Genomic DNA, 11,506 nt, shown 5'->3' on the forward strand with positions numbered 1-11,506 from the left:
GGGCCCAGGAGCTCTCTGCAGCCGGCAGGAAGGGCAGGAACATGCAGGTCCAACCAGAAGCCACGTCGAGGACCTCTGGAGAGGCGCAGCACAGGACCTGCCCTCCAGCCTGCCGCGGGGACGCACCCCAGCTCCCCCGGCCCTCGGCTCTGCGGACAGCCCAGGGCATGAACCACCCCGGCGGCGGGTGAGACCCGAGCGTGCGCACGTGCGGAGCTGCCTTACCGCTGTACGTGTCTTGCTGCCTGTTGAGGTCAGGGAGTGAACTGGGCTGTGACGGAAGTGTGACATGGTTGTGGAGCATGCTGGGGTTGCTGGACAACCCGTCTTCGGGGTGACCTCCTCCCACCTACAGCAGAACAAGCAGAGCAAGCCTTCAGGGGTGGAAGTGTCACGGCCAGCACGCGTGGGCACGGCTCGCGCCGAGTGCAGCCGCGTGCCCTCCTCGTGCACCGCCAGCCGCGCGGCCGGAGCACGGGACATGCAGGAGGGAGCCAGACTGAGACGTCTCTGGAGGGCGGCCTCGCCGTCAGCACCCCCAGAGCAGGGGCGTCTCAGCAGTGGGGACGTGGCACCCCCCGAAGGGCCGGGGTGCGGAGGCTGTGGGTCGGGCGGCCGTCCTGAGCCCGCGTGCACAGGCAGGACAGATCCAGCCCTGCTCCAAACCCTCCCATTCCCGCAGCTGGGGCTGAGCGTGCTCCTCGGTTTCTAAGAGGATGCAGGTACTATTCATTGCTTAGCAGCCGAGTCCGGGAATCTGGGAAGCAGAGCACGTCTAGTTCTCCTGAGTCTGAACTAGCCCTTAGGCACCGGTGATCCCACACGCGGAGGAGGACGCGGTGCCTGTCCAAATGGGCTCCAGAAATCCTGGAGACACTTGGGTGCCTGCACTCACGGTGCCGCCCGGCACCTCTCCGCCTCCCTGCATCCCTGGGGACGGGCTCGAAACCGTTTTGAGGGATCTCCATCCATGTGGCAGGTGAAAATCGAAAGCTTTCGTCACCTCTGTCCCCAGGAGCAGTGACAGCCCTGCCGTGAGGGAACCACACACAGGTCTTGCACCCGGAGAGCTGCTCCATGTGGATTTAATCCCACGGACTCGAACACGGCAAACTGCCCTCCAGTGCAAGTTACCCATCTAAATCTGTCACCGGTCGACCCAAGCTGAAGTTGCACCACATCAGGCTACTCTCAAAACAGGAGAAACACCCCTCCAGCCACCAGGGTTTCAAGGGGACAGGCTGGTCCCTGTGGCCCGCGCACCATCCCCTGCGATGTCCCCACGAGCCAGCCGCGCCACCGCCATCCCGGACTCACCAGACTCGGATGCCTGTTCCCCAGGGACATGACCGAGGTGGGGAAGGCCTGGCCCAGGCCGCCCACGGCAGCGCTGTGAGCGGGCGCCGAGCCCAGCAGGCCGTGCATGTCCCCGTGGTTGCTCGGCATGGCGGCGGTCTGGCCCACGGCGTGATTCCTCAGCACGTGGATGGCTTCATCCAACCTGTCTTCCATTTTGTTTTGCTGCAAGGAGGGAGAAACAGGTCTCTGTTAGCGCCGGTGAAGCCGGCAGCCCGCTGCAGCATCCCTCTGGCTCGCCTAGGCCTTGGCACGCTGCCTGCGTTAAGGAGCTGCTGGCTGCAGTCAGAAACTTGGCTACCGTGAGGCAGCAGATACGGGGAGAAACAACATCCCGACCTGGCCAGAGCCATCCTCTAAAGGCAAGCTCACGGCCAGGGGTTATGCAAACAAGTCTGCTCCAGAAAGAGGCAGAAACCAGTGAAAACGTGTTAGGCAGGGCCAGATCTGCAATGGTGTAAATGGGCTGCAAACTGGCTAAGGTGCAAGGCAGCGTCTCCGGCAGCAAGGCTCTGGGCTCCGAGGATTCGATGCCCAAAGCTGCTTAACCACTTTTGACTAAACATCTATCTGCACCTGCAGGTCCTCGATCTTTGGGGAAGAGAAGAGGTTACTCGGCCGTTTACCGCCAGATGTGCCCTGGATAGCCCAGAAAGCCGGCAGGCAGGGAGACGTTTCGGCGACACTTACTAAAGTGTGGAGGCTCCCTTCGTAGCTGGGAGATAAGGCACCCTGTCCGCTCGCTCGCGACCACTGGGATGTGCCTGCAAAAAACGGCGAGAGGTCGGGACCGGGCGCGGGCTGGGCGCAGCCGCCGCTAGGTGGGGCTGGAAGCCGGGCGAGTGCGGCACCGCATGCGCCAACCACCCCGGGCACCGCACGCGCCAACCACCCCGGGCACCGCACGCGCCAGCTGCTCCGGGCACCGCACGCGCCAGCCGCCCGGGCATGGAGCTGCACCGCGCGTGGGCCGGGCGCGAGGCTGCATGGCTGGACACGGCCCGCGGCACGCTACGCATGGGCTGCCCCCGCCGCGGGCTCGCCTCTGCTCCGCCTCGCCAGGAAACTCGGCTCTGCAGCCCTCGAGGGGGTTTCACCAGGGTTTTTATCGACTGGCCGAGCAGGCAGCCGGCACGTGCACGCTGCTGGGTTAGAGTCCAGGGACGGGCTGCTCCCAGGCACCCGTCCCCAAGCCCTCGCTGCTTGCTCTGGTTTTTGCAGAGCCGCAGGCTGGAGGGTGGAAATTGCTCCGGGCCCTCGGCACCAGCAGCTCTGCAGAAGCTAGACGGGAGCGGAGAGACGGGCTTTCGTCAGGCCCCCGGCTGCGGGGCGCTGCAATGGCTTTTTAACCAGCTGGCTGCCTCCCAGCTCACACTGGGCTCTTCCCACGGGAGACAGAAACCAGGGACAAACTTCCAAAGTGCACTGAAATGGGATGCTCAGGGAAAGGGGCTCTCTCCGAACAGCCGGAGCAGGTTTGAGCAGGCACTAGCAACACTTTAGCTCCACAATCCCGTGGCATTGCTACCACGCGGGCCGGACTTGCATGGTCCTTAAGGAAGGCAAGGGGGGTTTGGGGCTGATCTGGGAAGTACGCTGCCATGAGGCTCCTGAAAGGAAACCTCCCAACGTCTCTATATAAAGAGCAACGCGTTCACCTACCTGCAAGCCCCTGAGGGGAGCCGACCGGTGTAGAGGGGTTTGAGGAGAAGTTATTGCTAGAGTGATCTGGGGAATAAATCTGCAGCAAGAGAAGCAGGGCACAGTCAGCAACGCCCATTCCTGCAAGAGCATCTCCCGAGCCCCGGCCTCCCGCTCCGCAGCGAGGATGACCCCACCGGCACATCCCTCTCCCACACCACACTGGGAGCATTCCCCTGCCTCTGTGCCCGGCAGCTTTCCCGTTAACGCCGGGGCCCTGCTCTGCCCCCGTTGCTGCCAGCCCTGCGGCTGCAGCATCCCTTCGGCGCCCTCCAGTTCGAAATACTGAACCCTGGACCGCGAGTTCCACTGCCAGGGCTGAGCCGGGCACCGCACCGGGCACAAGGCAGGGCTGCCGCAGAGCTGGCTTGCGTGCATGGGTCTGCAGCAGCTGTTTTAAATCCCCGGTGCCTCAGTTTCCCCATCTGTCAAAGGGGCTTTTGCACGGCGCCAGGATGCAGGATGGCAGCACGCAGAGCCCTTAGGGGGAAATAAAAAGTGGGGGGAACCCATGCCTCCCCCTCAGAGGCTGCTGCATTTTGGGGCGTGCGGTTTCACCCAACTTCTCATGTTTTCATCGTCCCCGCTGCCTAGAGGGTCCCCGTTACACAGGGAAGGATCAACCCGGGGAGTCCCTGCGACAGGACAGGGAGCAGGTCGGGATCTGAGGAAACTCTTACTGAAGCTAGTGCCTTCCCGAGCGCGTCTCCCGAGCTCCCAGCCGTGGTTCCTCGGTTCCCTGCCGAGAGAAGACACAGCCGTCACCACCCGAGCGCAGGTACCAAGACCCTCGTCTGCTAAGGAACCTTGTGCAAGACCTTCTCTGGGGCCCACTGCTTGGGCATTTGCTCTAAGACTTCAGTTTCTCATTCTTACTGCTTTTCTTTAAAAATAAATGCATGAACAGAATGGTCCGCTTGGTTCCTGTGTTCCCTTTGCCAACGTGCTCGGAGCAGCACGGATGCGGGCGCGTGCACCGCTGACCTTCCCAGGGCTGCAGGATGGTGTTCAGGAGGGGACAGGTCAGAGGCATCATGCCTTTGACAGTGATTTGACAGTGATTAAATGGCTCGATCGCAGCAAGGCCCATTTTAACGGGGCACCTTAAGCCCCTACAATCCTGAACTTGTTTCCCCTCCTCCAAACGAGGGCTTCTCTCCAAATTAAGGTCAGGATCCTCATTTCCCAGGGAACACAAGTTAATTTCAGTAACAGGTTTTGTAACAGGTTCAGCAGGGTTAGAGATTAAAGCACTCAGGGGTTTAACGTGGCATTTGAATAGAGCACAAACATTTTCATTCCTGATTTAGATGAACAGCTTCGCACATACCCCCACCTTCCCGCACTCCGGTGTAACTCCTTCCCACCCCTCGTTTAGTCACAGCACCTCCGCGAGATGGTTTTGCGGGCCCTGGTCTCCTTCCCGACCTGACGAGCGAGGTGCAAACCCCTGGAAACCCCTTAGAAAGCCGCAAGCCACCCCCCTGCCCTCTTCTCCAGCCTGCCCAGCTCTTCAGCAGCAATAACCTCACTAAGTCTCTTCCACATGGAGTAACTCCAGGCCTGTGTGCGACGCACAACGGATAAAACGTGGCCGGGTATACAGGACACAGGCATCATACCCATTTGCAGAAGAGCTTGACTTTCCTTGCTTTGCCTCCGCGTGGCCATGGAGCAAGGGGGTTGGAAGCACACGGAAGGTCACGCTTGGCGACCCACCACCCTCCCGACCACCGCACGTACCCATCATGCTGTCCGTCCCGCTGATCGGGGGCGTATGGCTGGAGACGCCATACGGGGTGGAGGCAGAGGAAAAGCCGGACACGGAGGGGAGCCCGCCGTTCACTTCTCCTGAATGCATCTGGTAGTTCTGGCAGGAGGGGGAAGAAGCAGGAGAGAGGCCCTCAGAAAGCTGCAGAGCTTCAGCAGCCGGGCCAGGACCTGGCCCCAACCGCCGGCCACCTCGGCAGCAAACCGGGGCTCTGCTGCAGCTTTTGAGAGAAGATGGAGCATTTACAGAAGCCGCCTCGGGACGTGCGACGCTGCCGGCCGGCTGAGCAGAGCCCCCACCTCCCCGCTGCCCCGAGCCCGGCCTCAGCGCGGCCCCGCGGGGCGGCAGCGCGGGGACACGTTACCATTCGTTCGTGCTGATGTAAACTGTTGAAGCCACCGGACTGCGGGAGCGGGGAGGAGGAGCTGCCTAACATGGCACCGTAACTCGACTGGCTCATGGCACCGGCTGAACTCCACAGGTCTGGCGAGTTGTGAAGTCCATCTGGAAGGCGAGCGAGAGGTGAGCGGGGCAGAGACAGCGGCCCGCGTCGGACAACCCGCGCGGGGACAAGCCAGCCCTGCCCAGGGACGCGCTAAGTCGCGTCCTGCTGATGCCGACGCACCGGGCTCCGCAGACCTCATCCCTCCGCCAGCCGGGCGAGGCCTCGCGCTCCTGCCCCGGGTCCCTCCCCGTGCAACGCCGGGGTGGTTAATGCCTGACCTGCCATGTAGAAGGCTCCGGGATACACAGTGCTGGGAGGTTTAGAGGGAGTATATCCAGCTGGATCCCTGCTGTAGTCATCACCTGAGTTGGATGGATACACCTGGAGGACAGGGGAGAGGGTGAGGGAGAGCGACACAGCGACCCCCGGCACTGCCCACCCCCGCGTCCGGGCCCGCCCGAGGGTCACCCACCCCGGCTGGCTCCTCTTCTGTTTATCGCAGCAGATGATGGAGCCGGTTCCCCCAGCGAAGGGGGAGAAAACGAAGCGGTTCAGCCCAAGCGAAGGCCACGAAGCGAAACGCCAAAGCCCGAGAGCAGCCCCTCGGCCCCCCGGCCCTCGCCGGGTCCCCAGCGGGGCACGCAGGGGGAAGCAGATTTAAGCAGAAACGCCGGCCCTGCCTTCCCGTAACAGCTCTGCTCTCCCGCGGCCCCGCGCTAGAGAAGGGGCCGGCGGCAGCAGAAGTTTCGGCTCTCCGCTCTAGTTCCTTTTTCTGCGGTTATAACTTTTTATGGGTAACCGCAGAAGAGATTATTTCTGGACGCCAACCCAGCGTCCAAGGGCTTGGGCCGAATCCAGAAGGAAACGGCGCAGGGCGGTGGAGACGGGCGAGTACTTGGGGGGTGTCAGGCGTCAAGTCCCGGACCCTCTGCGGAGATCAGCTGCCCTCTGCTCAGCCTGCTACAGGGGAAACCGAGGCACGGGAGGGAAACCGAACCTTCATGGCCAGAGTTTTTCAATCCAAGGCTTCAACCCCTTTCTCAGGAGACCCTCCGGACCCCTCGGCACAGCCGGTGCTTGCTAGGAGCCAAAACCCGCGGTTGAAAACAGCCAAAAACGAGGGACCGCGACGCCGAGCAGCCCCTCGAACGGGACGGAGAGGTTCCCAGCCAGCGCTGGGCAACGCCACCCAGGTGTGTTATTTAACAGCACTTCAAGCACAAAAAAAGTTGCGTGTTTTTTTTTTTAAGTAACCAAACACATCCTAGAAAGCCTTTACAGAAGCCCGTCTCGGGCTTGCGTGAAAACACCTAGTTTTTAAACAGAAATCCGACCTGTAAAGAAACCGAAATGCCACTTGAAATTACGTGAGAACCTTTGTTAGGGCCTATTTTCATCACCACCGACTCATTCCGAAACCGCGTTTTTCTGAAATACCCGTGAAAGCAGAGGTCGGCGCTGGGGCCTTGCCGGGCACGCGCGGCCCCGCGCTGCCTGGAAGAGGCATCGCGCTTTGGAAAAGAAACCCGCCCCGAGTTTCTCTTTCCCCACGCCCCGACAAGCAGCCGAGCCCTCCTGCCCGACCCTGTGCCGGCGTGGAGGGGCAAAATCGCCGTCTGCTTTTGAAATCACCCGAAACGCTGAGGATTTCTGTGTTTTTATTTCGGCGGTAAGAAAAATTGCTTAAAGAAAAGAAAAAAAGAAAAAAGAAAAGAAGAAAAAAGAGAAAAGAGAAAAGAAAAACAAAAAGAAAAAAGAAGAAAAGAAAAAAAAAAGAAAAGAGAAAAGAAGAAAAGAAAAAAGAAGAAAAGAAAAAAGAAGAAAAAAGAAAAAGAAGAAAAAAGAAAAGAAAAAAGAAAAGGAAAAAGAAAAAAGAATAAAGAAGAAAAGAAAAGAAGAAAAGAAAAAAAAGAAAGAAGAAAAGAAAAAAGAAAAGAAAAAAGAAAAGAAGAAAAAAGAGAAAGGAAAAAAGGAAAAAAGAGAAGAAAAGAAAAAAGAAAAAAAAAGAAAAAAGAGGAAAAAAAGGAAAAAAGATGCAGCCCCCATGCACACTCTAAAAAGCATCCGCAAGGAGCCAGAGGCCGGGGGCCAGGAGCACCCAGCGAGCAGCACCCTCCTCTCGCCCAGCGCTCGCTCTTGTGCTGCTGTGACTCCCGCGGCAGCTTTTTCTCCCCCAGCCGAATTCCCTCGGGCTGTGGGAGCCTCCGGGCCGGCGCCGCGGGACCTGCTGCCACCACGGGCAGCAAAAAGCAGCTCTTGGCCCTTCCTTTCCCGCACCGCGGGTTTGGACCACCGAGCTGGTTCGAAAGGAAGGGGGGAAGAAAGGAAAAAAAAAATAAAAAAAAAAGGGAGAAGGAAAAAGGGGAGGGAAAAAACCTGATAGATGCTGACAGCTGCCCCTCGCTCGAAAAATAAAATTAGAAGCGCTTTCGCCTTTGTGTCGCATCGAAGGGCCGGCGGCGGCGCGGGGACAAAGTGCCGGGCGCGCGGGACGAGCAGAGCGGGGCACGCGGGGCGCCCGCGGCCGGGGAGCGAACGGAGGCGGCCGCGAAGAATGAGACTCCGGTAAATTGACTTTTCCTATAATTTGATTAAATAGCGGGAGCCGGGATGGGGAATCGAATGAAGCACGTCTAATAGCCCCGCGCCATCTGCCAGCGCCTGGCACCTGGCCAGCGCGCGAGGCAGCTGTGCGGCAGCGGAGCCGGCGCGGGGGGGGCGGCGGAGCCCCGCGCCAACGTGCGCTTCATAAATCCGGGGCGAAAATACGAATAATAAAAACGTGGGGAATAGGCAGGGGTTTTGGAGGGGCTGCTTGGGGGGGGGTTTTGGCTTTGCTGCCCGTCATCGCCTGCTTGCATCGATCACCCCCCCCCGGTGCATCCCGGCTCCGCTCGAATCCGGGCGTCGGGTTTCAGCCCCCCGGCACTGCTCCTGCCCCGGGGGGGTCGCACGGGGGGGCTTTTTCCGTCCTGCAACGCAGGGGCATCGCAACCCTGCTCCTTCTCGGAGACCCTTTCCCAGCCAAACCGAAATCTTGAATTGCCCCGCTGAGCAGCGAGGCGGCTCCGGAAAACCCTCCCAGCTGCTCGCCGGCGTTCGGAGGGCTGCGAGCGGAGCAGGGCCCAGCGGAGGGGGTGACGGCCCCTTGCACCCCCCCGGCCGAGCGCCGCAGGAAGCCGTAAATCAGCGCCGGGGCTGCGCTCCCCGCCCAGCGCCCCAGCCCGGGCGGCCGCGGGGACCTCCAGGTGAGGTCATTTCCTCCGCCGCGGCTGCCAGCGCTCAAACCCCGCCGCCGCGATCCTCCAGCTTCTTTTTTTTTTTTTTCCTCCTTATTTTTCTCGCTCGGGAGCAGAAACCAGGGTGCGACTGCGAATTTCGGTGCTCAAGCAGCTCCCGGCCGCCGGGCTCCCCGCGGCCTGCGGCACCCCCTTCCCGGCAGCCCCCGGCGGAGCGCGAGGAGCCACCCTGCCCTCCGGCCCCGAAAGCTCCCCGCGCCCCGGGGCCGACGCCGGGAGAAGCCCCTGGAGCTAAGCCGAGACACCGGCCCGTCTCTGAACCACCGTTACGGCAAACCGAGCTGCTCCACAGCGTGTTTTTATCGATGCCTGAGCGACGTGGCGGATGCTGGCTGCATCCGAGGGGACCCCTCGGGGCGGCGGGGGAGCTGCACGGTGCAGGCGGACGATGCTGTTTGGACAAACGTGAGGGTTTTTCCCTCAAAAGCCAGGTGGAGAAAGCACAGCTATAGCATCCGCGCTCCTTCCAAGCCCTCCGCAGCCGCAGGCGAAACGCTCGCCCCCCCAGAGGCGGGTGCCCCCCTCGCCCGCGACCCACCGCCCGCGGCCGACGCTCCCCCGTTGCAGCTGCCCGCGCCTCTCTCGCCCGCTGACCACTCCGGGTTTTCAAAGCAGCTCTGGAATCGCAGATTAAAGCACTTTATTTTAATAAGATGCTTATTAGCCTGTTTATTTTGCACGGGGTCCAGCGACAACACGGAGCGGGCTCCGCTGCCGCGCGTTTGCAGGCGAGGCAGGCAAGAAAGAGCCTTTGATCTGCTGCCTTTGAGGCACGCAGGGTTTTTTAGCAAAAAACCCTAAAAAACTAGAGGTCAATGCAAAAGCGGGGCAGGCTCAGCCGCTGGGGGAATCGCCCTTGGCATCAAAATGCCCGGCCCGAGCGAGCTGCCCGCTCCGAAGCGGGGAAAGGGCGGATGCCTGCACGGCCCTGGGTGATGTTTCCCGGGCTGCAGGAGCCGGCGCAGGAGCGGGATGGGCCACGGGGAAGGGTGCGAGCGGCGCCGAGCGGCTCTTCCCGCGGGAAATCCTCGGGCACCACAGTCACCCTCCGCAAGCCGAGGCCGATGAACGCCCGTTTGCTGGGAGCGATATTTTCCCTACCTGGCGTCTAGCGGCTCCGAGTTTTGCAGGGAAACCTGAAGCAGGGAGGTGACTCTACCTCGAGCAGCTTTTCTGTATTAAAAGATGCTCTTGGAGCAGCTCAGCCGAGTTTCGGTGCTGATGCTGACCTCTGCCCCCGCCAAATTTGCAGCCAAGCGATCGTGTCGCCCGGCGGAGGGGGAAACCGCGGAGCGGGCTTTGACTTCACGCGGAGGGAATGCCGCAGTGCCGCTTCCCCGCAGGGACGCGCGGCCCCCGGGGCAGGAGGCAGCACGTGCCTCCGCGGTGCATCGACCTCGGTGGGGAGCACGTCTGCGACGCAGCCCGAACCCCAGCTCCGACTCGCCGGCGGGGAAGGCAGCCGCCGCCTCGGCCAAGCCAAGCAGCTCCCGCTTCCCTGCGGGAGCCCTCCGACCCCCTCCGACCAGCTCTCCCGGAGATCCCATTACTCCCAGCCACAAAGGCGGCGTTCAGCTCGCTGCCCCGTAACAGCCGCGCGAGCGGGGCCAACGTGTTGCCGCAGGCTGCTCGGCTCGCTCGTAAAACGGCGCGCGCACCTGGAGCGGCCCCAGCTGCCCCCGCGCTGCGCCGGCTCCCTGTCCCCCCCCCGCCGCGAAACCCGACCGCGGCCGGTATCGCGTTTCGCCGGGCGCTCGCCCCGCTTCCCCCTTTCTCCGGCGTCGGGAGCAAAATCCATCCCCGTCCCGCTGCATCCCGAGCGCCGGGCGCGCTGGCGGGGGGGTTCGGAGCTGGTGGCGGGATGGTGCAGAGGGTAAAACCCCCCCGGGGGGAACGGGGCGAGGAAAACGGCGGCGGCACTTACCGAGGAGGGGAGTCCAGGAGGCACCTTCCGAACCTTTTTGGGCTGTCCATCTGGCGGAAAGAAAACAAGAGAGGATCGAACTTCTGAAGGGACAAGTTACCCCCAAGCGCGGCCGGGAGGGAAAACGCCCCGGCCACCGAGCTCCAGCTCCAACCTCCCCGGGCAGAAGATGCGGTTACGCGTATCTGCTCAAATCTCGAACGCCCAATAGCCAAAGCAGCAATAGTGAAAATGAAGGAGGATGAAGCTCTTCTCGCATCACGGATTCCTCATCCTGCCTGCACGTTTGTGGGCAGGTTTCACCTGGCAAAACCGAGTTCGCAAGAAAGTCCCTCTCCCACGACACCCACGGCCAGAGGCGCTCATCGAGCCGAGCGGGGCTGCGCCGGCACTTGAGACCGAGTCCGTAAAAACCCATCCTTGTTTTTTTTGGAAACGGGTTTATCTTGCAAAGAATTTGCAGAAAGAGGATCCAGAAAGAGAGCAAATGCAGCGATGGGTTTGCGTTTTCATGGGCGCCTTAGAAAATAATTTATTGGGGAAATTTCAGTGCTGCGAGAAGGTGGGCGTCCGCCCGGGCTGGTCCTTCCGCAATCTCAGCGGTGCTTTCCCGCCCGGCTCCAGCTCACAGGGAGAAAGGCACCGTGTTTTGGGGGAAGGAGCAGCTAGGGGGGAGGAAAGAAAATATTTGGGGTGGTGGTGGGGGAAGCATCCTGAGGAGCAGCTCGAGAGGAAGTGCTGGTTACAAATTTGGGGTTTTCTTTTTCTTTTTTAGTTCATAATTAAGGAAAGCCCCACTCGGGGGAGGGAGAGGGTGGGGGTAGCTAGCACGGCAAGGCTGCCGAGCCAGGGACTCTGCCCGGCTGTAGTTCAGGAGGAAAAACTCATCGCACAGAACGAGTCAATGCAAACTTAAAAAAAAAAAAAAAAAAAGAAAAAGAAAAGAAAAGCTTTTCCCAGGCTGAAAACCTAAAACAGCGACATCTTTAAGGCAGCAAATTAACTTTCAA

At 60.9% G+C, this 11,506-nt stretch overlaps 1 protein-coding gene across 13 annotated transcripts in view; it reads right to left on the reverse strand.

Moving 5' to 3' along the window:
* Nucleotides 1-11,506, reverse strand: part of TCF3 (transcription factor 3) — an 80,160-nt gene that overhangs the window by 13,643 nt on the left and 55,011 nt on the right. For all 13 annotated transcript variants that reach the window (XM_064497193.1, XM_064497203.1, XM_064497201.1 and 10 more), the window contains exons 8-16: nucleotides 10,497-10,546; nucleotides 5,552-5,654; nucleotides 5,193-5,332; nucleotides 4,801-4,927; nucleotides 3,738-3,796; nucleotides 3,019-3,097; nucleotides 2,047-2,120; nucleotides 1,318-1,521; nucleotides 226-349 (exon numbers count right to left, since the gene is read on the reverse strand). In XM_064497193.1, coding sequence (XP_064353263.1) covers nucleotides 226-349; nucleotides 1,318-1,521; nucleotides 2,047-2,120; nucleotides 3,019-3,097; nucleotides 3,738-3,796; nucleotides 4,801-4,927; nucleotides 5,193-5,332; nucleotides 5,552-5,654; nucleotides 10,497-10,546 — 960 coding nt within the window. The remainder of the gene's footprint in view (nucleotides 1-225; nucleotides 350-1,317; nucleotides 1,522-2,046; nucleotides 2,121-3,018; nucleotides 3,098-3,737; nucleotides 3,797-4,800; nucleotides 4,928-5,192; nucleotides 5,333-5,551; nucleotides 5,655-10,496; nucleotides 10,547-11,506) is intronic.

This window comes from Dromaius novaehollandiae, chromosome 25, assembly GCF_036370855.1.
Source record: "Dromaius novaehollandiae isolate bDroNov1 chromosome 25, bDroNov1.hap1, whole genome shotgun sequence".
Classification (NCBI taxonomy): Eukaryota; Metazoa; Chordata; class Aves; order Casuariiformes; family Dromaiidae; genus Dromaius; species Dromaius novaehollandiae.